Genomic DNA, 27,659 nt, shown 5'->3' on the forward strand with positions numbered 1-27,659 from the left:
TTGCCTCAGTATGTTCTTTTTCCTCCTCATTGTTTTATGTGGGTCTTAAGGTTAACGTACAGTTCATGCATGATTTAAACCCTGTTCTGGAGATAATGTCCTTTTCTTCCTCCTTGGCCTTTCCCTACTATGCTAATTACTATAGCAACTGAGTGCTTCACGTGGCTTTATTTTCGTAACATCTCAAAGCGATGGTTAGGTAGCATTACTGCACTTTGCAGATTTACAATAGAAAGTTTGAGGTAAAAAATGAAGTAAGTTTTTTAATTTATTGAGGGAAGTACCATTTCAAGAAAAATAAATTGTCTATTGGTGGGTTTTGCTTTTAGCTTATGTCACTCTGGAAGTGTGATGCTTTCCCCCCCCTCCAGAAAAATTAAATTAAGATGTTTTGTGTGCTTGAATTACGAGGAACACATTTGGGTTTTTTGGACTGGCTCCAAATATATAATTTGAAATCTCTTATCTTTTTAAAAAGAAGTAAACTTGGTCAGTGGAACAGAATCCTTGGCAGGCTGTGTCTCCTAATGCGTGTTCTCTGTACAGAGGTTACGTGATGCTTCATGCTGTGGTAGATGGAATCAAGACTGGGAGCCTGGGTTTCTAAAAAGCAAAGGAATCACATACTGTTGATACCTGTGGACATGACAACAGCCAGGACAAAAGTGCGAGTTTCCCTGCAGGACTGATACCAGGTATGCAATGAGGAAGGCGGCAGAGAGCAGCTGCCAGCTGCCCTGTGCAGGGTGGCTGAGGCTTTTGGGAGAGTTGGGGTGCTTTGTCAGAAACTTTCATAGGCATTTCTGGAAAGAAAAGAAAAAAAAAGCCTCAACGCCTCTCAGCTCCTGAGGACAGAAGCTTTTGCTTTAATCTTTCTATTTTTTCTTTGTACACTGCTTTGCACCTCTCGCTCTCTCCTGATGACATGTGCTCACCTTTCTTTGCATTCCCAGTTGTCCCCAGGCTTCTGTGCTTCTTGTACCATGTTTATTTATACATTGCTCTTCCTACTGCCTTCCTGAATGCCAGTCCCTGCTTTGCTTTTTCATGCTCTCGCTACTCAGCCAGTCCTAGTTTTCCTTTTCTGCTCTCCCTGCTTGCAGTTTCCCTCATGGGCTTGCCAGCCTCCAGACCTGTGCCCTCCTCATTTTGCCCTCCTGAGCTATTTTGCCTTTTCCTGTCCCAGCTGCTGGTCCTCATCTGCTCCCTGCCTCCCCCAAACCCTGCGGACTATGCTGATCCCCAGGCACTCCACATCTGAATCAGATGTCTTCTTACACAGTGCTTGGATGGCATGTTGCTCTGCAGTTTTGGCCACTGCTGAAGCATCCCAGAGCCACAGAAGGATGGCTCTGGGTGAAAGCAAGCAAATCCAGCATGTGGCAGCACTGTCAGTCGCTTTGAGGAGAGCTTTCTGGAGGTGGAGAGGCTGTGGACATCAGTAGGGGTGCTCATGGACAAGCAAGATCTATAAAACAGGATCCTTCAGCAAACCTGGGGAGGATGTCGGGGGCAGAGTCGCAGTGGAGAGGGAATGTGGGTGGCAGGCAGGGGGTCAGTGTGGGAGACTGCCCTGTTCCTCCATGGTGGCCTTTTAGACAGCCCCGTTATTGCAGGCTCCTCCCCAGGGTTTGCTTTTCCTGTCCTTTCCAAGGGAGCAAGAGTTAACACAGAGGGTGGCAGCTGGACATGGCCAAAGCCCTTGGCATGCCTGCGTGACCTGGCCGCTGGCGCCTGCCTCCTTCACTCTCCCTGACCCATTGCCCTCCATGCACAGGGCTGCCTCCTCTCTCAGGCAGAAAGACGGTGTGAGGCAGGCGCTGTTTCAACTCTGCTCTCTTTTTTTGAGGCACAGCGGTGTGATCTGGCTATGATTTCTTGGGGAGGAGTAAAGGATGCTCTGGCCCTTCACAAAATCCCTTTGCATGAGCTGCTGCTGGAGGGAAGCTGCCCTCCGATGGGGAGAGATTCTTCTGCATGGAAGATTATTTGAAGCAATGTGCAAGCAGGGGTGGTCAGAGCGGTCCTCCAGTTCAGCTGTTGCCTAACCCTGATTTCAAGGTTGTCTGAGGAGGGCTGAAGAAACAGGGAACTGGTGCATAAACTGAGGACAAAGCACTCTGAAACCGAAAAGGCTGCACCCTAAGGAGGAAAGACACCATCTACATGGCAAAGAAACTGTAGTCTGCTTACTGCTGGACTTACCTGTACTTTATTTCTGAAAACTGTTCATCTGTATGAGTAGTACAGCTGAGTTAAGTTTAAGGAAAAAAAGACTTTTGCCCAAAGGTATTCTCTGTCCCAGCAAATGAACTGAAAATATAAAACATATGGGGCAATCTGATTTTTTGACAATAGTTAAAAAAAAAAGAAAAAGAAAAAGCTTTTACTGTGTATTTTAGAGTTTCAAGGACAGCAAAAATCACTGGCGTGATTTAGCTGTATCCGGAGAGCTGATGCAATCCATATCAGTAGGGAATTGCTTAACACATCTGGGCAGGGTTCCTGCTGGTGGCGTCTGCTGGACGTCTTTGTAGTGTAATAGGTGATATGTGGGTGTTTTGGGGCCCCTGCTCTAGATTCCTCTCTTTGAGCCTGTCATTCCTGATTGCCCTGTTTGCTGATGGTCACCAGCTGGGTCCTGACTTTGAGGCTGGGCTGTCCCACCAAATGAACATGCACATTTGAGCTCATGGTGCCTCAGACCCCCCAAAAGTATGGATAGAAATGGTAGAGGCCTTTCTGATTGCTTCAGTTGGTGTATTTTGCTATTATTTGTATTTTCTTTTTGGTCTGAGAGGCTCCCCAAAGAGGATTTAAGTCCCCTTGCACTGAGTTTCCCAGGCAAAGTGATCATGAGCATTGACAGTAAAAGTGCCTGTGTCATACCCTCCGCAGAGAGAAGCAGGAGGTGAAGACAGCAGGTACCTTGAACACTGCCACAATGATGGTCATTGCAGTAAGCAAAGATCCCAGGAAGCCTATAAGCTTATAAAAACCCTTTTCAGCTAACATAAAGCATTGCAGCTTCCCTCTCACAGCTGACCTGAGATTTACTGAGTTTACACTCAGTTTAGGATCCTCCCAAAGCGCTTACATCCTCCACACGAATAATCCCTGGCTCCTGCTAAATGTCTGTACAGTCCAAAAATAATTTATATCTTTATGCTTTCAAATATTACTGTTGCTGCAGGGAAATCCCCGCTGTTTCCTCCTCGGCTTTCTCTTTGCTGCTCTCCCCCTTGCTGGTGAGGATTGGGCTTGACCGCAGCCGACTTTGCTGTCTCACTCCCTGCAGCTGGGTGCCAAGCATTACGGAGTGATGCAGCCGCTTTTCCCCCATTCCCTCCATCTCCCCTGGCTGCTGCTGCTCCCTCAAAGCTCCAGGGCTGCAGTTTCTGCCCGGGGCAGGGAGATGATAAGGCTCTGAGCATTTGCTGGGGGCTGGCTTGGTGCAGTGGGTCTGAAGGGTGCAGCGAGGTGAGGGAGCAGACAAGAGGCCGAGGGACCACCCGAAAGCTCCCAGGTGGACGATGCCAGGCTCATCTTGTTTCCCTCCGAGTTTTGAGCTGGCAGTACGTCCTGCCAGGTCTGGCTGCACAGCTGGGCTGGCTGCGGTCATGCTGGGAAGCTCGAGCCTTTCTCTTGACTTGCATTTTTACTTATTTTACCATTTTAAACAGTCTTGTAGGAACAAAGCTATAAGATTTTCTTTCATTTTTAAAGGGTGTGGACTTCCTTTTTCAGAGGTGAATTCTTTGTTGTCAAAATATGTATATAACCTTGGGATCCCAAAAGCCTGTTTTAGAATCTGTGAATGGGCTGCACATGATTCTCTTAGAAACTGTCACTTTAAAGCACTTCTCTTTTTCTTCCATTGGATCTTAATGGACCTTACCGAGACTGAGGGGGGAACCAATTCAGTTTTTGCGAATATTCTGCATTGGTAAAACAATACAAACCCACCTCTTTGTTTTTTGTGGGAGGAAGGAAATAGTTCTGAAAAAAATGTAAGGATGTGCACACATGCTAATTTTGATTCAGAAGTAGAAGTGATGGCAACTAACACTGACAAAATGGAAGTGTATTTTTTGCTCCCATCGGGCTTTTTCATGAGCCTAAAGCACTGTCACAGAACTCTACTGGTTGTTGGTTTAAAAAAATGCAATAAAGTTATGATGCCATTGAAATTTCTGTGAATTTAATAGATATGAGCTGTTAAGGCTGTGAATAAACCCTAAAAGACCTAGCTTTTCTCTTGCCTGTTTGAAATATGGTGGTTTATCATGACTGTTGTCATTCTTGCTGCCAGTCTGAGATGCTGATACTAAATTTCAATATTTTGAAGAATCTCCTATAAAACAAAGTAAAAAGAATCTGCATTAACATGGACAACTCACATTCCACTCTAATTGGTACATTATAATTTTCCCTCTTCCTATTCTCCTTCTGGTTTTCGAAAGTACTTGTTAGTTTCTCCAAATCACATTGTAAATTTAAATTCTGGCTTAGCTGATCTATTTTTCTATTTTAGAAAAGTCAAGATGGCTTGGCAAAGCACATTCATTTCCTTCAGATGGGAAGGGTTTCACTGAAGTCTTGGTGCACAAGACACAGTCCCCTCAGAGCTGAGCTGCTTTGTTACTTACACAGATGCAAAGCTGTCCAGCTGGAGGAGTTGCTACTTGCAAAGGCATGGGTAGGAAAGAAAGGTTCCCGCTGTCGCCCCCCCCACCCCCCCCCCCCCTCCCCACCCTCCATGTTACCTGTATATCCAAGACCAAGTCCAAGTCTTTGGGTGGGGTGCCTGCAAGGCAAGCCATGACGGAAGGGATCTTGCTGCTGCTTTTTCTTTCAGGTTTCGCACACATGCTCGCACTCTGCCACAGTTGTCTCTGCCACAATCGCTTTGGTCTTCCCTGGATTAAGTTTTTAACTTAAGCTGCCTGTCTCAGCTGAACTTCAAAGAACCCAGGAAAGCACATCATCTGGTTACAGGGAGCAGAGGTGCAGAACCAAGTGACATGAGAGCACCTGTGCAAATCCAGCTGATGCCATTGCAGAGGCTGAAGGTATCAGACTCACCTTGTTTCATTTTTTTGTTTGTTTTATATTTACACTGTGTCCTGCTGGCATCAGCAGAGAAGCTTGAGCTGGAGATGATCACATAGACAAGCCTGTCCTTTCTGTTCATTGGCTTTCATCATCTGTTAAAAAAGTTTTCTACACTCTGAGCTGCTTAGAGACTTTTGACTTTACAGGTTTTTTTCACTGAAATCCTTCTACGTATCTCTGATCGGTCTGAGAAGTCTTATGCAGACACAGAACTGGGTTGTGAAAGGTCTGTGAATAATCATTTCAGGTTAATATTCCCTGCCTGGTGCTGGACAGCAAAGTATCTCTGTACGTATTTAAATGCTGACCATTCTAAGCACTGGTTCAAAGCTTACAATGCTTATTGCAAAACCTCACCAACGGGTTGATAATTATCTGTGTACTGGAACAGCCTCTCTATACAAAAACCTGAAAATCAAAGAGCAGATCATGTTGAAGGTGTTCTCAGCTGTATTTGTTTCTGTCAGTACATGCTGAGAGTCTGAAGAGGAGAGGTGTGTGAAATTCTTCCCAGGCCACGCTTGGCTGTTTTTGCCTGCTGCTCTGCCCGGCTGTCCCCTTTGGCTGTGCTCAGAGGATGAATGCTTGCGCTGAAATGGGGAAAATCTCAGAGCGTGCATGGCCCTCAGAACAGTAGCTTGCCCTTTATAGAAGAAAGAACTTCTAGCAAGTAATGGTTTACATATCTCTAAGCGAAAGGAAAGTGACTTGCAAATTAATGATTTTATATGCCATGGAATTTTTGTACTAAGCAAAAAGAAACACACGTAGTGTATGGATAGACACATCAAGTGAATCTTTTCACCTGGGCTTTTGGAAAATGCTACCCAATAAAAGAATTTGTTGTGTAAAAACCTATATCATGCTTAACTCTGCAAGCAGAGTGACTGCGTAATTAACCATGCTAGCTGGGGAGGATGCCGTATTTGAAGATCAGGTGAGAGAAGTGGAGTTAAAATAGTACAAAAAGAAGAACTGAGGGGCAGAACCAAAGCTAGAAATTCTGTCCACACACACAAATCTATTGCATTTTAAATTCAGGTCAGAGCAGACTTCAGAACCTTTGCTACTTTGGAAGAGACAGAACATCTCTAAAAACATGCTGAAACAAGGAAGAAGGTGGAACATTTCTGAAATACTGCAAACTTGTGTGCATTGTATACCACCTCCTTTGGGTCACAAAGTTTTGTTCCTAGGTTTGGAGTTTGGCCGACCTCAAGTCCCTCAGTAGGCAACGGAGAGAGAGGGACCTGTGCTTGGCATCTCCAAAAGTGGTAAAGCACCCCTGCTTGTTCATAAAGTCCTTGAGAGCAACACAGTGGGACTTATTGAAAATTTTAACACAGAGTATGCTAGAAGAAGTGTAATATGGTGCATATGCCAAAACTGGCCCTATTTTTCTATTTCATGGCTTCAAAAAAAGTCAAAAAAGATTCAGTTTTAGCCAAGCCACTAAGAAAAAATGAAATTAATGTAGCTGTTTTTACAGTTTGTTTCAACTGTAGCAACAATACAGGAAAGTTGTCAATTAAACCAATAAATAGAGTGAGTATGAGTTACCACGTGTGATCATACAGAGGTTAAGTGAGACCGGTTAGGGTGGTACAGGGAATTCTTGTTCCTCTCTGGGAGCAAAGACACCATCTCCAGTTTTCACGTGGACAGCTGCTGTTTTCTGCTGCCCTCGGTTCTTCCCGGGTTACTCACAGCTCTCCTGCTTTGCACAGGTGGTGAGATTTCCTCTTAGTAGCTTATGGCAGTTAATAATCTTTCCTGAAAAGCACTGTGCTCAGAGCTTCTCTCTGCTTTCCCCTGCTAGTTTCCAAGTAGGAACATCACACTCTGGAAGTTTGGCTGTTTAGGAACTGAGCCGAACTGTGGGGCTGGTTTTCGTTTTTGTGCTCTTTTTGTCTCCCTGTGGCCACATTTAGCTTCTCCCAGCTTTTTCCTGTTTGCTGGTGCAGTAGAACTGAACCTGCTGTTCCATAAACAGCCATTCCTGCATCTACTCCGGCATCTTCTCTGGGTCAGTGGAAAGTCCTGGGTCCAACAGTGAAAGGTCTGAGAAGCGCTGGAGCAAGGTAGTTAAAAAGAAGAGGGGGAGGGGAAAAAAGGGGACAAAGTTTGCTCTTTCCCATCCTTAAGGACTGCTTTATGTCCTGCAGCCTATGCTGGAAGGTAAGATCCATTAAAATTGAATCACAACTTCATTTTTAGTGCTTAACGTACTATCTTTTTTTCCCATGCCCATTTCCATTCCTTTTGATTTGTGAAACTCCTGGCCTTGGTTGCCTCCAGTGGGAAGGAACTGCACCAGGCAGTCCCGTGCTGTGGGAAAGGACTGCTTTTCACCCATTGCCTTATAATTTTCAGCAGATGCCCTCCTGCTCATGTACGACGGGAAATGATGAACAGGACTCACTTTCTTTGGTGCCATTCATTATTTTGAACACTTTTGTCTTTTCCCTTATCTAAAGTGAACAGGTTTGATTTTACTACTTATCTAAAAGCTTTTCGTCCCTCTAATTATTTTCATTGTAATTTCTGAACTCATTTAATTTCTGCTTTGCCTTCTCAAGGTGTCCAGAACTGATCACGATGCGCTAAGTTGGGGCTATAAAAGGTATTTTCAGTATTGCTTCTCTGTTCCATTCTTTTTCCTTCCTAACTATTCCTTTTTTTAGCACTGCAAGACATCTCCAACAAAATGCCTACAGTGACACCCAAGTGTTTTTCTGACTCTCGACAGTTAAATTTAGAAGCCAGAAGATGTAGTTCGTATTTTTGCTCTCAGAAAGCACCATCTTCTGTTTGAAAACGCTGCATTCATCTGAGATGTCATCTTGCTTTGCTGGTATCTCATCCAAGATCCTCTCTTGGTTTACTTTAAAAATTTTTGCCTTCCACCATTCTCACTCCCCTGTTTCTTTATTCACTTTCAAACTTGCTCAGCAAAAAAAATTTCTGTCACTTGACTCTCCAAGACTGTTTTGTGTCTGCATTTTATTCCTCTTCATTTCCGAAGCCTGAGTTTGTCTCTGTTTGTGTACTTTTTAGTATTATCCATTTTTAAAATACTTTAAATCCAGGTCAGATCGAGGCATTATCATGATTTATTAGTGGGTCTGGAAATCTTTGGCCTGACTAGTCTGTACTTATGGCAAAACCACTTCATCAACTAGGATAAGTCACTGCGGTTTATTTGGAAGCACAGGCACCGATCAGCTCATCAGTCATACAGGCTGCAGAAGGCCATGGTGCAGCAAATAATAATAATAATAGATTGATAATTTGTGGGCTTTTATTTTTCATTAGACATACTGACCTACAAACAAGGAGAACACCTTAGCTGTGTATTTTGTGATTACATCAGCCACCACAGGGGCAAATGGACTGATCAGAAAAGAAGATTCCAAACTTTTTTTAAAATGAAAATGCTTACCCAGCAATTGCTTTAAGCAATTCTCATGACCAAAAAATAGTAACAGATTAAAAAAATGTAATTGCTGTTTTTAAAACATTTGGAAAAAAACCCCCAGCCCCAGTTTCTTTTCTCTGAATTGCCAGTTTCTGACTTGGGGACTCTGTTTCCAGGGCAACAGTTGATAACATAACAAACACTGAAGGAAGTACACGAGAGAATTCCCTCTTCTATTTTGGATGAGAGTTATGTCCCTCCGTTATGGCTGAGGAAATGAGGAGTATTTTGCACTGAAAAGCATTTATCGTGCGTCCTTGCAAGTACGAAGAGCCTGGGTAGCGTGTTTGTTACCTGATGTTTGCCAAGAGATGGAGCTGCAGAGTCAGACACCTATAGCGAGTGTGACCCTCGTACATCAGGATGATTGAATAAAAAAACCCTTGGCAGCAAAAGCCTGTAGCCTCTCATACTGATGCATGCTACTCTTCCCCCAGTGACGACAGGCTTGTGTTGGGCACTTAGCCAACTCTGTCCAATCTATTTCAATTTATTTCATTAAGCCACGGTTCAGAAAAGCCAAGAAACAAGCTATATTAATCGTGGTAGACCCTGGCCTCTGCTCAGTTAATGTTATAGAAAATGCTCAGCAGTCCCACAGCTGAGCAGTAGCAGGATGGCCTCTTGGACTTGCCTTAAAATCTCCGTTCCCTACATACATCTCTGTAAAATGCCACTTGTGCTGCACAGCTTTTACTCGGTAATTTTCTGGGGCTACCTTCACAATGAAGGCATTGCTCAAAACCTTGTCTCAGTTTCTAGGCACCTGCAGTGTGAGTCAGAAGACAGCAAAGAGATTCCCAAACTGCCAGGGACCTGAGTTTGTCAGTCCGTGAAGGGTCCTGCCCCATACGGATTTACGGGTTTAGCTCTGGAAGCTGTAAACCTGTGTCAGTACAGAGCAAAGCCAAGTATTTTTGGAGCAGACCTCGGGTTCAGCTCTGGGTTAATGCAGTGATCCAGCATCTCTGAGCCAGCTCCCATCCACACCATGCTCCTGTCCTTCCTGTCCCAGCACCTCGCAGGGTGGAACAGGTCCAGGTTTGTCTGTACCTGCCGGCAACATCCTGGGATTGCCCGGAGCTACTTTGAGATTAGGTACAAGCCTGGGGAGCCCGCTGAGCTAATTGGGCTCCCACTGCCATCCAAGCCCCAGGGGAATCTCAGAACTGACGTTCCTGCAAAGCAAGTCACTCCACCCTCTGAGTCTTTCCACAACGTGTCTGTCTGCCACATCAGTTATTATGCAAAAAAACAAGCCAGGAAAGGGCAGAAATGGATTTGCCTAAGTACCGTCTTGCACCCGTGAGCAGTTGGGGCATTTCTCTGTTTTAAAATCTGTGTTCTGCTTCATTTGCTTTGTTCAAAATCCTCATGCTTACTGATTCTTTTGGTGAGAACCAGCGGATTATCATGGGATACATTCTCCCTCAGTTGCGCTCCCAGGTGAGGGAGGAAGGGAGAGAGGGAGGTGAGCAAAGGGAGGTCAGGCTGCCTCTGCCTTTGGCTGCGGTACGAACCTTGGGTCTGTGCAAACCAGTGTTGAACCTTGCTTCCAATAAAGATTTCATTCCTTGTGTTAAGATGTATGTCAATAAAAGAGAGACTCAAAACTAAATAGATTAGAAGAAAGGCCACTTGTCTATTTGCTAAACAGGATTGAGAAAAGTCCTTTTTCATCCCCGTTTTTTCATGGGAAAAGGCTGACCTGGGTTACATGCATAAATCCAGCAGAAACATCTTGGCTGGGAATACTGATCAGAGTGAGGGGTTCAAATACTTTTGGGATAAGGATCAGGCAGAGTGTGTCTAGTTGGTATTTCCTTTTGGGTGTCAGAGGCAACTCTTTGCTTGGTAATTTCTGAAATTGCTGTTCTTCTCCCTAACTGAGCTATGATTCACCTTGGTTGACAGATAACCTGAAAATTTAGCACAGCAACCCCAAGTGCTCTTTGAAGTTTTAGACTACACAGAGCTTGGTGAAATATTTTTTCATCAGACTTCCCAGTGAAAAGTCTGTTTGTCAGTCACTGTCGTTTGGTGGTTGGGTAGGGAAGGAAATAAAACAAATAGTACAGGAGTGAAACAGACTATTATCCTTTTAGATGGCAGATGGCTGATCAAAATATATGTTCCTTTCGGCCATGTGTAGATCCAAAAGAGCATAACAGACATCATCCCTTGCTGTGGTGTCAAAAGAAAGAAGAATTTCAGTTAAGAGAAAAAAAAAAATCTATCTGCTGGAAACCTGACTTCAGGTAATAACTTCTTGAAATACCTGTGGTGGTTTTAGTGAAGTAAATAAATTATGATTTTTTAAAATCAAAATAACCCCCTTGGACTTAAGGTCTTCTGACACATGGACCTGCAGGTCCATACACTCCACTGGAGAAGTGACTCCCAGTTTTCATAGCCATGTCCCCAAGTCCAGCAAGTCACTGTGGAGCCTGCACTGGACCAGTGGGTCTGCTAGCTTGAGCACGGGGCTGTAGTTCAGGTATAATACGCTTGGTCCTCACCTCTGAGTCCCACATCACTTGTTAGAAACTGTAGCTCTAGGTAAGCCCTGGTAGCTCACTGAGCCTCTGTGCCTCAGCCTCCCTGTGCTGGTAAATAGAAGGATCAGTGATCAATGAACATATCGTGTTTTGTCATAGCTTAAAGATGTTCTGCTTCATACAGGTAAGCGATGCTTTCTTACTATCCCTGCTTTAGAGATGTGGTTACTGATAGGGGAGTGGGTAAGTGACTCAGCATGGAGCTCACCAAAGACTTAGAGACTTCAGCTAGGACTGGGAAGATGCCAGTATATTTATGTACATACATCAGCTGATGAAAATACAGCTTGTTTGGCATTTTTGCTCTGTGTAAGACCTAGGGAAATTTGGTCCTATCTCCTGTACATGTTTATCTGAGTTTTCAGGCAGCGGGTTTGTGCACTGGAGAGCAGACAAACCACATATGTGTGAGCCGAGCTGTATTTTAATTAAGCAATCACGCGTAATATTTTTGCATTGCACAGGTAGTCGGTATTCTAAATTATGTAATTATGTGCACATACTTTGTTTATTAAAGATAAAGTGTCTCTATTAACGTACTGTAATTAAGTAACCACCTTTTGTTGGAGCAACTCTATTTTCTACATTACAAAACTGCTTTCCTCCAGTAAAAAACTTGTCCCAGTGCTCAGTTGCCCCTGAGGCCATGTTCAAAATTGCAAATGCTCTGCTCCACCTTACCCAGGAGCTGGATGGGTCTGGTGGTCAAAACATGCCAACTTCCAACAGAAGCAGTAAGCTTTGGTGGTTACTTCTGGAGTTAATTCTTGAGACCAGACAAAACCTTTAATCACTGTTTAAATAACAGCTTTTCTCACACTCTGGCTGAAGTGCTATGTTAAACTGATGTTGAATACTTAAAGAGTGTATCAGGTCAAGCAGACATCTCATGGATATTCCAGTTTTGCTCCTCTGGTAAGCCATGGGGTAATGTGACTCAGACTTTAGGCATTTTTAAAGTCATGGGATGCCAGGACTATTTGAACCCCTGCTTCTTCCTGTCCTTACCTGTTTGTGGAACAATGATTCAGTGTCAGTTATAATGCGATAACAATGGGGTGAGTATCCACCACGTATTACCTGAAAAACAATTTCTATGTGTATTGTTAACTGATGTCATACATAAGATTGTTGAGTGGGAAAAGAAAACCAGCACATTTGGGTTTTTAACATAGAAGTACTAATGGAGCAGCTTAGAGAGACTGGACAACAGATGACAATGGTCCATGTGCTTTCCTTCAGCTTGCCAGACATTTTCCAGAGAAGCATGCTTCTGATAAAAAAACGGTTATTTGAACACAGACTATTTCATAGACACATCCCAGCATCGATGATCATTCAGTATCCACAAGCAGGGGTCTCCTAGCCATAACAAGGCTTGGAAGCAGGCCCCCTGCAAGGCTCTCCAGCTGTGGCCAAGGGGGAAAAACCCCCAATACTAGCTGGATTGATGGAGACCCAGCAATGAGTAGTAGAGGTGAAATAACCAATGCCAGGAGAATGTTGTTTACAGGACACAAGAGCTGCTGATGGCCCAGCTTATGCCAGTTTTGCCATGGAGAAGGGTTATGGGAAATACCTAAATACCTGGGACTGATAGTAGTAGGGCACATGGCCAAAGATCCCTCCTACCTCACAGCTGTCAGATTATTTATATTAAATTTTTTTTGTTGTTTTTCTTTAAAAACACTTCTTTACTTCTTTTTCATTCCAAAGTATGTGATTACAGTGGAGATTGTAGTCTACATTACAAAAAGTCACTTATCGTCAGCTCATATCTAAAGACATCAGAAAATCCTGCTGAGTAAAAGAGTGACTAAGACCTGTGTAGACATGGAGACCTAATTCCTGCCTTGGCTTTTTGGGCATTCCTTCAGGACTGTGTGAATAACGTTTTCTAGGGTAATGTGTGTAAGAGCAGTTTGCTCTTTGAGAGGCTTGGGATGAACAAACAGCTTGTGAAAAATTCGGGTTCACTCTTTCCATGTGTTGGGGTAAGCAGCTTGAAAGACCTTCAGGGATTGCCTTTCTTCTCAAATCTTTTTCTCCGATGTTTGTCAACCTCGCTGCTGTTAGGTTTAAGACTTATCACAGTATATATAAGCTCCAGTTCAGGGGTTTTTTGATTCACCGGTGTGGGTGGATGGGGTAACACATGTCCCACTGCTGCTAATGCCAGGTACTGGAAAGAAGATGTAAACTCCTTCAGCTTCTGGAGCTGGCATTCATGGCACCTTTCACAAGCAGCACATGCAGCCTTTCTTCTGTGCTGGTGGTTCAAGCTGTTCCCCCCTGAGCCTCCTGCACTGTGTTGATATGGCAACAGGCTGCCAGGTTGTACATCAAGAACAGTGCTGCAGCACTTCATTCTAACAATTTACGGTTGTTGATTCAAGATATCTGGAGAACTTTCTTCACTGCTTCCCTTACCTCTCTGGACCTTCAAGGTCTATTTTTCTTCCTACAAAGCTGTCAGGTTATTTCCTTTCCTATTGCATTCCCCTCTGGAGCACTCCATCCATACACGTACACCTGTATGGAGAAGTATAGGTATGGAGAAGTATAGGTAGCAACGCCTGGGTATTTTAGATGTGTGTTTTAACAATGCCAAGTGCTTGTAACTTCTGGACCATTAAGCTGCTGGAAAGCCTAGCTCCAGTGGAAATCTGCCTAGTTTCCCATCAACTCACAAGCTCAAGCTTCTGGTCAGGGGTCCTGAGGCAGCCCTGCCTTTCTGATAGCTTTTGAGTTTTAAGTTCTTATAAAGTGAGACAACAGGTCTGAGGCTCCCTGGCACAGATTGGGCAAGGGGACACTGCAGGAGGTGCCCATTAGCTGGGCTTCTGAGCTCCATCTGTGCTCATAAGAGTCAGGACACAGGTCTGAGCACTGTCCTGTGGTTTCCTACACCACTTGGCTGGGCTAGCCCAGCTGCTGGTGGGTTTGGCCAGTACCAACTACCAGCTGCAGACACCGGGTGCTGTGAGGAGAGTGGCATATGACAAGGACCCTTCCTGCCAAACAGTCTCGGTACAACCACGCTGTTTTGGGGAGGAGAAGAGTCTGCTGCGCAGGGGAGCTGGGCTCTGCTGTTTGTCCTCAGTGTCAGAGCACAGCCCTTGGCCTGTCCTATTTTACTGGTGCAGACAAAGTGGTAGGTGACTGCTAAGTGATTAAATGTGCCCTGGCTGCTCCAGGGCAGGGTGCTCTCACAGCAGGTCAGACTGTGCAAAGCAGTCCTGTTCAGATGGCTCAAAGCTGGCTGCCTCTAGGGCAAGCTGGAGGCAGCCCCGTGGCACCGCTGGGCATCATGTGCTGCCCTTTGGCTCTGTGACTGCTGCTGTTGCTGCTATTACTGTTATGGCTGTTGTGGTGATGATGATGGTGATGTGTGACTTTTTGACCTTCCAACCTCCAAAGCGATCTGAAGGCTCTGCTCTAACCTACCACAGCAATGCTTTAATGTCAGGAAACCGAGGATGCAAGCTTCATGCCCTGGGCTGTGGCATCAAAGCCTGCAGGAGCACATGAAGGTCAAGAACAGGCGGGGGTCATGCTGGAAGGCTGGCAGTGGGTGGACTGATGCAAAGCTGGTGCCCCCACTTCCAAACTGCCCAGCAGGAGCTGCTCCCGGAGCCTGCTGTCACCCACAGCTGAGACCAAACAAACATCCAGTCTGGAAGATGATCAGAGGCCAGGGCTAAACCGGAGAACTGAGTTGTTTGAGAGCAGAGGTACCCTCAGGGTTTAAACTAGCAGTCATGAGACCCCAGCTCTGCAACCTCTTACGTCCTCGGGGCCTTCAGGGATTCGGCACTGGGCTGTCTGTCCCCAGGATTTCTTCCAGGTGGGCTGGACGCTTCCTTGAAGACTGGCAGCTGCCCTGCCCAGCCTTTCAAGCGGCTCCTCAGGATTCACAGTGCTGTGAATATCAGTAAACAGAGACAGCAGCAAGCAGGCATTTTGTCAGTTTCCTCCCTGAGACTGATGGGCACACCTGAGTACTGTCTTTTCTTGTGGGATGTCCAAAATGGCACAGCTGCACTCCAGCAGTGTTTGTGAGAGCTCTTGGTGGGCCTTTCCCACTTGGATGCAACCCTTTTAGCATTCCAGTCAGCTCAATTCCGTGTGCAAGAAATATGTGAAATTATTTCTTGTACTTTAAGAGATGAGGAAACAAAGTTTGGGAATCTAACAGAGCGAACCAAAACTTCAGGGATATGGTTTTTCAGGATGACTAGTTTTACAGTCCTGGTGGAATTTCTCCTTTTAATTAAAAACAACCAATTTTCAGAGCGTGTTATGTGTGTCTGGAATAAGAACTGTTCTAGGAGCTTGAAAACCTGTATCTGAAATAGTTATCCTTAAGCTTAAGTAAGCGATCCACTGCTACAAGAAGTCAAGAGAGGGGGTAAAACCTTTCCGCTATGAATCGTAAGTGCAATATCCTTGTTCATCTTCTTTTAATTGGTGGCAAAGACAGTTTTTGTGTTGCACACATCACCACTTCCTAGTTGGTGCCACGCTGAATGGCTAGACCTTAAAGTGGAAAAAGGAATTCAGGTCTGAAAAAGCTGTACGGCTTCCTGAGGTATTGTTGTCACTCTGACATCATTATCATTTAGAATAACAAAGCATGAGTAGAACAGTTGCTGTTTCCTTCCCATTGGGATCCCATATATATTCTCTATTTATACCTGTGCTAACACATTATCTTAGCATAGAAGGAGATAGCAATTTGTACAGTTATTAGTCATGCTCCTCAGCCTCATGTTTTTACTGGAGCTAAACCCACGAACCATTTCATGGTTAGCTTCAACCCCACATTTGAAGATCTGAAGCTCATGGGAGCATGAATCCAGAACCAATCATGAATGATAACATTGCTGAATTTCCTAGTACTAGTTGTTGCTTTAGTGGTACACTTTTTCTTCAGGGTTGTCTAAAAAAGGATAAAAATGTATTTCTAAAAACATGCTGAATATGTTAACTAAGAAGTTTTAGTATTTAGACCAGGCAAGGATAGCTGAACCTTGTGTCATTAGTTGGTTGACATGGAGTCTGGTGTTAAAAAAACATCTTCAAGGAAACACCAGACTCTAAGTATTGCAATGCTAAGATATTATTAAAAGACATTAAATGGTTTTTTTTAGATTTTTGAAGAGACAATATCTTCTTTTCTAATTCATAAAAGCAATATTTCCTGAAAGACACAGTAAAAGCATCCATTCAGTCCTTAAAAGAGACATACTAGTTGCACTAGTTGCAAAACCAGTAAGAAGTCATGGAGCTTGCAGTCAGTTATATATCCAAATAGGAATAAACATATCAAGCTAACTCCTTTTACTGGACTCCAAGGTAAAAAAGGGGAAATAGAGATGACATATTTTGGTTATAAGCTACTCAAAGCCGATCTTTATTCCTATCATAGGAAGTAAGATCTATAGGACTCTCTTTTTAGTCTATGATCAATAGATGGCATTACACAAGTGTGCCATCTCACACTCCCTTTGAACTTAATGAGATTTCCTGAGGAAAATTTACCCTAATTTGTACCAAGTTGTTCCACTTTTTAAAAACATTTTGTTCTGCATTTATTTTATGGCATTGCACTGAGCAAATATAATTCAATTGCTTCTCAGTGTTTTGCTGATGTGACATCATTATTGAAATACAATTCAGACCTCCTTTTGAAGAAGTACGAGCTAGATATTACAGAGAAATGAAGAGATTCATTTCCATTCCAAATCAGTTTAGGGATGTAAGTGAAGCAGAGGAAGAGTCTATATTCACTCGTATGACTGAAAGAAATGCAAATGGATTTCTGACTGCTTTCAGTAAAGCAGAGGATTTGTTCAGAAGGCTGACAGACGTTTCTAATCTGTTCAAGGTATTTTCAATACTTGACTCATGCTTTTCCCCCCCCCCCCCTAGATTTTGTATCAGTTTAGGCTTCAGACATTCTAGAAGTAACTAAACAATGACATTTGTGCTTTATTGTCCTTTTTTGCAAGGCATATAAGCAAAAGCTTAGTAAGTCCATTCACATTAAGCCAACCACTTAAGCACATACCTAACTTGAATCATATGTACAGTTCCCATTGAAACTTAGAATCTAAACTACAGTATTAGAGCTGGTTTTTTACTCTTATTCAAAATCTGTTTTGATTATCCTTAAATGTGTGAATATGTCAAATCATTTTATATCTCCTGATTTTTGCACTAAGATAATCTGTAGGTAATTGTAGGAGCACAAAATTTAGAGAATATAGCTTGAAGACATTATTATAGTTTTTTAGTCTGGAAAATATTTCTTTTCCATGAAATCAAAAATAATGTTGAAAAGGAATGGATCGTAATTGGCCAAGTAGATGTTGATACTCTGGTGAAGACAAATCTTTCTAGCAAACAGGACTGGGAAAAAAACTTCAAAGCATTAAAAGTGAGAGGGAAAGAAGCGGAACGCCTTCCAAGGTATAGTGTAATTCTGTTCTTTTGTTTGAATAATGTATTCTACCTGATACTTTAAAGGTAAAAGTAAAATAGAAATACTCAAAGAAATACTTTTATGTGGAGATACAGGTAGAATTTGAAGTGTTTTTAAACTATTGATGTACTTTTTAAATGTTTAGATTTTTGTTTTTCGGTTTTATTTCTAGATACTTACTCCCTTTCATCTGCATAGCCTTCTCTGAAAACTTCATTTCTTCCTTTTTATATGATGGGAAACCCCCTCAAAATTTAGGGCTGATTCTGAAATACTACAAAACACGGCGATATTTTAACAATTCTTTTAGCTAAGTCCTGTACATCTGGAGTATATGTGGCATTTAGGAACAGATTTAGTAAATATTCATACATTAAATAATTCCTGAAATGAAATATTTGATTACTTCTTACAACTTATAGTTTAAGATATGCTAGCTTAGCTTTAATTCTTACAGATATTCACATGAAATTTAGTATATTGTGTGGTTAGAGTTCTCAAATGAAACTGATAGGAATCACTGTTCAGAACAAGGAAGAGGTGACATTTCATGCAGGAGGATGGACTGGTAGAGCTTGTTGGCTAAGTGATGTTCTGAGAACTACAGATTTTCGTGAGTTCAGGGACAGGCTGGGGTGAATAGAAATTGGCTGACGTGTCTTATAGCCAGGAATCACACGTGGCTATGAAGTGGCCAGGAGGTGAAAATAATTGGCGTTGAGGGAGGATACTCAGGAAAGTATCAAGTAAGGTAGCCCTTTTCTTGGTGTTCTTTAGGTATCTACCTATGGTCACTGTGAGATATTAGATATGGGGCCTTGAAACGGCTCACTATAGCTTTTCTTATCTTCTTAGGGCTATTGAAGCTTGGATTGCTAAATACTCATGGAAAATAGAGATTTAAAGACATGACTGTACAAAGAATTAAAATATTTTCTACTTAAGTATAGAAATACTCCTTTTGAATTCAGTGACATTGGTTATATAAAATCAAGCAATTTTCTAATTATTTGAAGGAGCAGAGCAGAGACCTTAGTCTCCACAAAACTGCATATGTATGCAGTGGTTATAATTATTTCAATACTGTGAGTAATTTTCCCAATAAAACCTTACTTTTATTTGTAGCATTATGAGGGGGTTTGTGTCTTACTAGTTTACCCTGATTTTGTAGCCTATAGATATATGTAGATCTTGGAGATATTGACACCTAAGTGTACTACTGAATATTTGCTATTTTTTAATCTTTTGTCTTGAAGCACCATCAAGATAGATTGTATAACTGTTAATTGCAATCCTGTGAAAAATGTAGTTGATGATTTCATCCAGAAGTTGTATGACGTTCTTGTCATTTCTTTGAGAAAATCTATTCAAGGTAAATAATTTTAATGAGTATTATTTTTTTGTTTCTGTTGTAGTTGGGGACATTTCTGTTAATGTAAATACTCCTTTTAAGAAATGTTTTACTCTTGGGCACAGTGAGCTGCAGAAATCACCATGCAGAGAAAGTAATCTGTTACTATTTTTCACAACAGGCCTAACGTAAGATCCCTTGATGTCCATATGCATCTTTCCCATTCACTTATTCTGGCCACATCTGTTCCAGTTGTAGAATACATATGAACATTATTCTTTTTTCTTTTGTCTGAAATAAGAATACTTTATTATTTCAGGGAGGAAAATTTCTTTTAATGTTTGAGGGAGGCAAATGTCTTAGGCATTTGAGGGTAATGGAAGGAGGCATCATGAAATATAATTTAAAAATATTATTTGGTTTTTATTTCACAAATTGAAATACTTCAGGAAGAGTCTTAAATAATTTAGAGTTATTCCATAGAGTTACTTGTCACTTAGATTGTCAAAATGCAGAGTATTAAAGAGTGCAAATTATTTCCCTATTTTTGGGTGTATATATTTCTGTATCTGGAGCAGGTAGGCAAAATGGAGTAAGGTTTAGATGATGAGAAGTACCAGTGCTTTGTGCTTTAAATGTAACGATCAGCACAGGAAACGCAGAACAGGGATTGTGCAGGAAGTGAATTATTTCCATAGCCTGAAAGATTGTTTCCTGGAAGATGTATTATTCCCTGGAATTGTACAGCTCCTTTCTCAGTACCAAAAAGATGTACCTTGGTAGGAAAATACATCATTATACCTTAATCAGGCTTTTGTTTGTGAATCTTTTCAATATTTAAAGCAAGGTGGCTTTAGTTAGTCAGTTTCTTAAAAAAAAACAAACAAAACCAACAAAAGAAACTTCATACCCAAACGCCCAAAGCAATTTTAACATCTTGGTTTTCTCCATTTACCCAAAAAAGACCTACATATACAGATTTTGAAAGTGTATAAATAAATACCTTGAGTATTTATGTTTAATTCTCAGAAGGGGCTCTTATACTTGTAGTCTAAATCATACACAGAATAGAGTGAATTACATTAAAAAAGCTACATGTAAATACAAATGTGCAGGTTTTTTTGAAGCAGCATATAAGATTAGGGTCTGCAATTTTTTAAGCAAATGCTTTTTGTATATTGTCATATGTTATGACAGTGTTGTATCACAGTGCATTTGTGATTTGTACATTTATTCAAATATTTTCTCCATGATAACTTTGTTTTCCACCTTTATATAGCTCACCTAAGTGATGTTTCTTCATTTCTCACTGATGCCATGGAAACATTAGTGATTAGGCCCCAGACTGTGGAGGAAATAGCAGAAGACAATGTAAAATATTTAAACCTACATGAACGAAAAGAAGGGGTAAGATACTATTTCATCATATCCAGAAAAACAGCTATCAAAAAATGTAATGCCTTTTTAGTATGGAAACTGATATTTAATATAACTAGTTTAGAACATGCAGTGGCCATATAGGGTTAGCGCAGTGTTTTGTATCCAGCAGTAGAATAAAGTGGGTGTCTAGGGGAAAATATAAAATCAGAGTAGCATATCTGATGCTTTCCCACACTTCTAGCCTCCAACCAGAACATTTTTGAGTTTTATGTCGTTCCTGAGCCTATAGTAACACTTGGTGGATTTCTCTTCCACAATCTTACCTTGTTTCCTCTTGAAAGCAAATACATTTGACATGCAGAATATCTTCTGGTAAAGTGTAGATTGATTTCATTTTACATGAAGGACTCCCTCCTTTTATTTTTTCACCTCGTACACACCATCTGTTAACTTTATACCATTTAAGTCTTACATTGGAAGAGATATGGACCAATCAGCCCCTGTTCTTCTTAGGTGGGTCCTGTATCAGCCATCTCTTTTCTAAATTGAGGAGTTTTACTTCACCTAATAATTCCTTATACATAAGCCCACTCAGAACTGTGATCATCCTTGTTGCTCTTAAGTAAGTCTTTTCTAGTTTTGTAATAATCTTTTGCGGTGGGACGAACGGAATTTTGTACAATTTTTAAGATACAAACAAACCATTGATTTATATGATGAAATATCAGTATTATCTCTTTTATTCTCTGTTTGATCCTTGTGACTTCTAACATTTGATTTACTTTCTACTGCTCACGTTAAGCCGGCATTTTTGTAAAACTGGCTGTCGTAACCCCAAGCTATCAGTCCTGAGCTCCAGCTGTTACCTCAGAACTCAACTTGTACGTGTGAAATTTATTTTTTCACATAGATGTCACTTCATGGTTATCTACTTGAATTTTGTTTGTCACCAGTATTGTCAGTCACTATTTCTTCTAAGTTCATTCTGCAGTTCTTCATAGGTGAACTGTTTTAATGCCTGGAATAACAGTATCATCGGTAAACTTTGTCATCTCACAGCTTACTCTCCATTTCCAACTCTTTTATAAACACCTTGAGCAGTTCAGCATGGTACCTACAGAACTCCATGGGTGACCTTTTCCTATTGCAGGAACTGGTAATTTCCTCCTATCTCTGTTTTCTATTTTGTATCTCATTAATTATTTCTGCAAGGACTTTTGTTCTTATCTAAAGGTTACTAGATTTCGTTAAAAGCCTTTGGTGAGGGTTTGTTTTAAAAGCTTTTTGGAATCCGAATTGGAATATATAATTTTAATTTCCTTCATCCATACCCTTACTGATGCCTTTGAAGAACTCTGATTCTACAGAATTGTGGAATTCTACAAAAGCCCTATTAACTCCTCCCAACCAGACACTATTTATGCAGAAAAGAATTCAGTTGTAAATGAATGCATCTGAGTTTGGGTGTGTATGTGCACATCTGCAGTGTGTGTGCTGTTAATACACTCAGTAGAAGTCTGGTTCAGTTGCTCACAGATGCAGTTCTAGAGTCCCAGAGATGTATATTCAACATCCACAGAAAACTGGCAGACCTAACAGAGAAGTTCTGGGAGGCCTCTACCTTTCCAGTTGCAACTGGAGGCCAGGCAAGTGCTCTAGGGCATCTCAAATGACCCTAGAGAGGGTTTGTGAGAAACTGAATCCAGTCCCGAGTGAATGCAATCAACTGTAGCCTAGAGCAATCCGTTTCGCCCTAAAGTAGATACCTTGTGGCTGATCCTCCTGAGCTGATTTCTTAGCTCCGTTAAGAGCTTACTGTAGTTGTTTATACATAGGTGTCTGCTGTTTTGGGGGTGTCCTGGCATGTCTGAGAGCTCCATACGAGAGCTGGCTGCTATGACACAGGACCCGTGTAACACCCACTCTTTTGGGACGGTGGATATAAGGCAGATGGGATAGAGTAGGGGATCTCAAGTAATGATGGAAGCGTCTGTCATTAAATGACTGAGACCTTGGTTTCAACGATCCTCTTTGGTGATAATGGAGTTTTAGATGCCTACTTGATAAGCCCATGTACAGACATCTAGTTTTATCTTTATCTTTCATGTCATTTATCAAACAGTTTCACTGTTTGGCTGCTGACTCAGGAAGGACTGTGTTAGTTTGGGTATAAGTACATTTTGTAGCAACTCTTGGAGAATTGTTAGATGTTGAAGAGAGTTAATTCTCTATAACTTACTGAACAGTATCTCTCCTTAGCATTAGTGCCTGTTTTCACCTCTTAATTTTTAAAGGAAAACATACATAACAGGACATTTTGGTAAATGTGTAAAACTGTATGTGTTTATTTCAGTTTCTTCTGACTTACAGAGTTTAAAAGGGTTGTTTTTTTAAAAAAATTGGTTGATTTGGTATGTGGGAAAAAACGGATTTTTTCCCCATTATCAGGTAAAAAAAAAAGTGCTCTTTCATGTGAATAAAATTTCTGTTTATTTGAAGTGTCTCTATTCCTACTTTTTGTTATTCTGTATTTTTGTGGGTTAACCCTAGTAGGCAGCTAAGTATCGCACAGCTGTTTGCTCACTTCCTCACTCACTTGAACAGCCTCCCCCACCCCTGATGGGACAGGAGAAGAGGAGGGGAAGCGTGAAAGCGAGAAACTTCATGGATTGATATCAAAGTAGTTCAATAAGTGAAGAAAGAGAGAAAGAAAATATAGAACATGGATTGACTGATACCCTGGGTGTTCCTGAAGAAAAGATGTCTAATCTACTGAAACCCCACTCTACCCCATTTTATTGCTAAGCATGTCATTATGTGGCATGGAATATATCTACCTGGCTGTGTCCCCTTTCAACTTCATGCACACCCCCAATCTATTCACTGAGGATGGGCGGGGGGAAGCATTGATGCTGTGCAAACACTGTTCAGCAATAGGTGAAACATTAGTGTGCTGTCAGTATTGTTTTTGTCACAGATCCAAAACATAGCACCATATGAGCTGCTATGAAGAAAATTAAGTCCATCCCAGCCAGACCCAGCACACATACATACATATTTCCTTAATTCAGTTCTGCTGCTGTTCTTGATTCTGATTGTGGATTTCTGCAGTATATAAAGAGACACTTATCTGTTTCATAGTAAACATTCACTTGTCAGGATCAAGATTTAGAACTTCTTTAAATACCTCAGATATTATTTTTTCTAGTGTTTTAATATTAAACAGTGTTAAAAAAGCAGCTGTATATAAGCATATAAGCTGTGCATACAGAGTTGATTCTAATGTATTTGTAAACAAATGTATTTGGGTAAACAGGATTTGCTGAATTTTTACATACACATATCTTTAATCTGTTTGAATTTAGATTTTCCTCCTGTTTCAAGAGGCTGAAGATAAAAACAAGCTTTTGCGAACTGTGGCTGGTGCAGGCTTGGACACTATCAGTAACCTAAAAGCTACATGGGATAAATTTGAATTAATGATGGAAAGCCATCAGCTTATGATTACAGAACAGGTAACAATGAAAGCTTAATACTTTACCTAAAAAATTTGAGATTATTTTGAATAGGTCTGGAGAAATATGTTTTCCTTAGATTAAATAGATTCCTAAGTGTTCTTAGTTCAATGTTAACACCAATGATACTGAGTTGAGGGAGGTCCTTTAAAGGAAGAATACTTGAACTGTTTAGAGGGTAACTAGGTGAAACTTCAGTTGAACTGATGCTGAAATGAATGTTACATTATTGTACTTTTGTCTCAAACAATTTCTTGGTGAGAGATAGCTTAATGAATGCAGTGGTTAACTGAGGAAAACAGGGTAACAGTTAAAAAGTAGCATTTTTATTACTTTGTCATATTTTTAGTATTGATGTTTGTTTTCTTTTCATAGAACTTTATTGAACTACGTGCAGTCCTGTAATTCCAGTCCATAGGCAAATTGCTGAACTAATTTACAGTTCTACTGAAGATATCAGTATGCTACATAGATATAACAATTTTTCTATGTGCCATAAGGTGCAGGCTAAATGAGTAGCATGTGCCAAATGAACAGGTCTTAAATACCAGCATATTTAAAAAACCCAAAGTGCCCCTTTTAAAAAAACAAAAACAACAGAATAAAGATGAACTGGTTTTTAGGGTATTACACAAGAAGTTTTTTGAGTTTGATTTTGATCAAGTTGTAGTTACCAAGTTCTGATCAAGTTTTAAGTTGCTACTTTGATTTCGATCGTAGTTGTAGTTACAAACCATTGAAAGGATTTAATTTTAAGTCTTACTTTACAGATTGAAATGATGAAGGGGAATGTGATTTCACGTATTAATATATATCTTCAAGACCTGGAAAAGTTTAAAGCTCGTTGGGATCAGCTAAAGCCAAGTGATGATGTCATTGAAACAGATGATCAAGATGTGCTTGAGAAAAGTGCTCAGATCATAAAGGAAAAAAAGAAGGAATTTGATGAACTTGAAACAGTGAAAGAAAAGCTCATGTATGTATGTTTACTTCCCTGTATAGCCTTTTAATTAACGTATTGATCTTTTGCAGCAACAGTGTCTCAGAAAATGTTAACTATTTTTTATCATAACAGATAATATAAGAAATTTCATTTTATTCATATTATATGTTTTTCATGTCCTTTTTATTGATTTTACATAACATGAATTTCTATAGTGAAGTTTTTCTATAATTTCTTGGAATGAAAAACTGGAGAAATCTCTTAGACTTTCATGTAAAGGGAGTCTGTACACTAAGGGCTTGGCTTGATTCTCACTCCTGAAATTCTCACTAACAGAAGGTTTGAGAATACTTGTCCAAGAAGAGGGAGTTAATACTTCAGTCCTCTTGTAACTTAAGAGGGCAAGAGCTGAGGTCTGCCATTTCTTGAGTAAGTGTTCCCTATGATGGACTGTTCTGCAAAAGAAAAGGATTTTTGCTCTGGGTGCCTATTTTCAGTTTATTGTAAACCTTGAGTGAACAAAATTTTCTGTTTAAATTCTTAGCTTGGCACTTAAATATGATAGTAAATAAAATCAGCATATTCTTTCCACTAACAGGAAGAAACAATCAATTAAAAATATTTTCTTTCACGTTTTGTTTTTGGGGGCATAAAGTGATGCACTTTTCTCATAAATGAGAAAGAAATGAAAGTTTATGGAAAATAGTTGTGAATATCGGAGGAGATTGCTGTGTAGGAGAGTTATTTGTCATATTCCTTTATTATTTCTATTCAAGAAGGATGCTATAAGGAAATAGCATTTGGCAGCAATGTTTTTTAATGAAATTAATGGCTTTTCTTAAATATAATTATTTCCATGTGATAACATCTTTTAAACCATAAAAGCATAATAATGTAATGTATAATACAGTGATCTTTTTATTCAGTGAAGAATGCCTTCATTTTAAATTGGAAGAGCCTGACTTCTCATTGTCTGAAGTTGTACGTCAGGATATTAAGAGTTGTGCAGAAGTCTGGGCATTGTATGAAGAGTTTCATCAAGGTTTTCAGGAAAAAGCCAAAGAAGACTGGATTACTTTTAGGTATGATTTTATTATTTTATTTTTCATCAACATATATGTGAGGTTGTAGTACTGTGTTATTGTGACCTTTTTATATTTGATTTTCATGTAGGAGTAAAACATACCTATTTGAAGAATTTTTGTTTAACTGGCATGACAAAATGAGGAAGATGGAAGAACATACTGTAATGACAGTAAAGTTGCAAAAAGAAGTGGACAAATATAAAGTAAGATGCTATCTACAAAGAAGGGTACAAACCAAAAAATATTTTGGTATTACTGGGTAATATACTTCATTCTGTAACTCATTGTTCAATTCTTGTAATAAAATCAGTTATGATTTAACAAAATATCTTCTGATACTGTTTTGAACATTTCACTACTGAGAACCTTTTAGTTCCTTACAGTGAACAGGAGGGTCATTACAGTTTACACAGACACACATTTAGCAAAGAATTTTCCTCAGAGTTATATTCCTAAATATTAAATGCAGCAATTGAAAAATACGTGCTGTAGTTTAAGAATGTAAATTTTTGTTTTGTTTGAATAGCATGTCGCTCTATGCTCAAACAGTACAATTTTCATAAAGACTAGATGGATTCACATATGCGTTTTTCCTATAGATGATAATCCCACTCCTTAAATATATTAGAGGAGAACATCTTTCTTCAGACCATTGGCTGGATCTCTTTCGTCTTCTGGGTCTTCCCCGAGGCACTACACTTGAGGGTTTGTTATTTGGAGATCTGCTAAAAGTGTCAGATGCCATTATAGAAAAAGCAATGGAACTTAAGGTATGAATAATTTAAAATAAAGGTACTGTATTTTATTTTGTGGTGTATTTTTTGTAGTATGTTTTGTTCTGTATGCATTTTTATATTTTTATCACTATAGAAATAGAATTTATGTTATATTTTTGAATGGAAATTTTATTGCAAGCTCTGTAGTTTCAAGTTAAATCTATTTATGTTTTCAAATAGGATTTGAATTGTCGGGCCCAAGGTGAAGTCACAATCAGAGAAGCATTACGTGAGCTTGAACTCTGGGGAGTTGGAGCTGTCTTTACATTAACAGATTATGAAGACAGCCAGGGCAAGACACACAGGCTTATTAAAGACTGGAAGGACATAGTCAACCAAGTTGGAGATCATCGCTGTCTTCTACAGTCCCTCAAGGACTCTCCCTATTACAAAGGTTTTGAAGATAAAGTGTCCATCTGGGAGAAAAAGCTAGCTGAGTTGGATGAGTATCTGCAGAATTTAAACCAAATTCAGAGGAAATGGGTCTACTTGGAACCAATATTTGGTCGTGGAGCTCTGCCCAAAGAACAGGCTCGTTTTAACAGGGTTGATGAAGACTTTAGGTTAGTGTTGTGGAATGCGACTTATTTTTTGTAATAGCTTTGAGCCATATAAGCTAGAACATTCTTCAGGGTGAAAATGTATGGAACAATTTAAATATGATGAAGGTCAGCAGCAGAAATTCAATAGACAGAGATATGTGGCAGTGACATATGTCTGAATAAAGGTGGTAATGTAGGTTTCATTTAATGGAGTACATGTGAATCACATGAAATGTCAAAGATCACAAGGCAGGCAAACACAAGATCAATCTTGTCAACAGAAGCTGAGGTGATGAAATTGTGTTTTCAAGAATCATTTCTTGTTGAAGACAAGCACTTTGTTCACTAAGAAGGTGGACAGATGGACTTTTGGGAGAATTAGATAGTTTATTTGTTTCAAACAAGTCAAGGAGATAAAAAAAGATGGGT

The 27,659-nt window shown here is 40.4% G+C and overlaps 1 protein-coding gene and 1 long non-coding RNA gene across 2 annotated transcripts in view; both read left to right on the forward strand.

Moving 5' to 3' along the window:
* The first annotated feature begins 497 nt into the window (after window positions 1-497).
* LOC121081983 lies at window positions 498-5,709 on the forward strand. Its single transcript, XR_005825866.1, has 3 exons — window positions 498-695; window positions 4,535-4,699; window positions 4,859-5,709. It is a non-coding gene; the product is annotated as an uncharacterized LOC121081983 (long non-coding RNA).
* An 11,095-nt stretch (window positions 5,710-16,804) lies between these two features.
* LOC121081980 (cytoplasmic dynein 2 heavy chain 1-like) overlaps window positions 16,805-27,659 on the forward strand; it is a gene marked incomplete at both ends in the record, with an annotated part of 34,311 nt that continues 23,456 nt past the window's right edge. The window contains 10 exons of the mRNA XM_040581310.1: window positions 16,805-17,041; window positions 17,498-17,625; window positions 18,895-19,010; window positions 20,269-20,396; window positions 23,735-23,884; window positions 24,655-24,860; window positions 25,754-25,909; window positions 26,001-26,115; window positions 26,512-26,682; window positions 26,869-27,251. Coding sequence (XP_040437244.1) covers window positions 16,805-17,041; window positions 17,498-17,625; window positions 18,895-19,010; window positions 20,269-20,396; window positions 23,735-23,884; window positions 24,655-24,860; window positions 25,754-25,909; window positions 26,001-26,115; window positions 26,512-26,682; window positions 26,869-27,251 — 1,790 coding nt within the window. The remainder of the gene's footprint in view (window positions 17,042-17,497; window positions 17,626-18,894; window positions 19,011-20,268; window positions 20,397-23,734; window positions 23,885-24,654; window positions 24,861-25,753; window positions 25,910-26,000; window positions 26,116-26,511; window positions 26,683-26,868; window positions 27,252-27,659) is intronic.

This window comes from Falco naumanni, unplaced genomic scaffold (genome assembly GCF_017639655.2).
Source record: "Falco naumanni isolate bFalNau1 unplaced genomic scaffold, bFalNau1.pat scaffold_100_arrow_pat_ctg1, whole genome shotgun sequence".
Taxonomy (NCBI): domain Eukaryota; kingdom Metazoa; phylum Chordata; class Aves; order Falconiformes; family Falconidae; genus Falco; species Falco naumanni.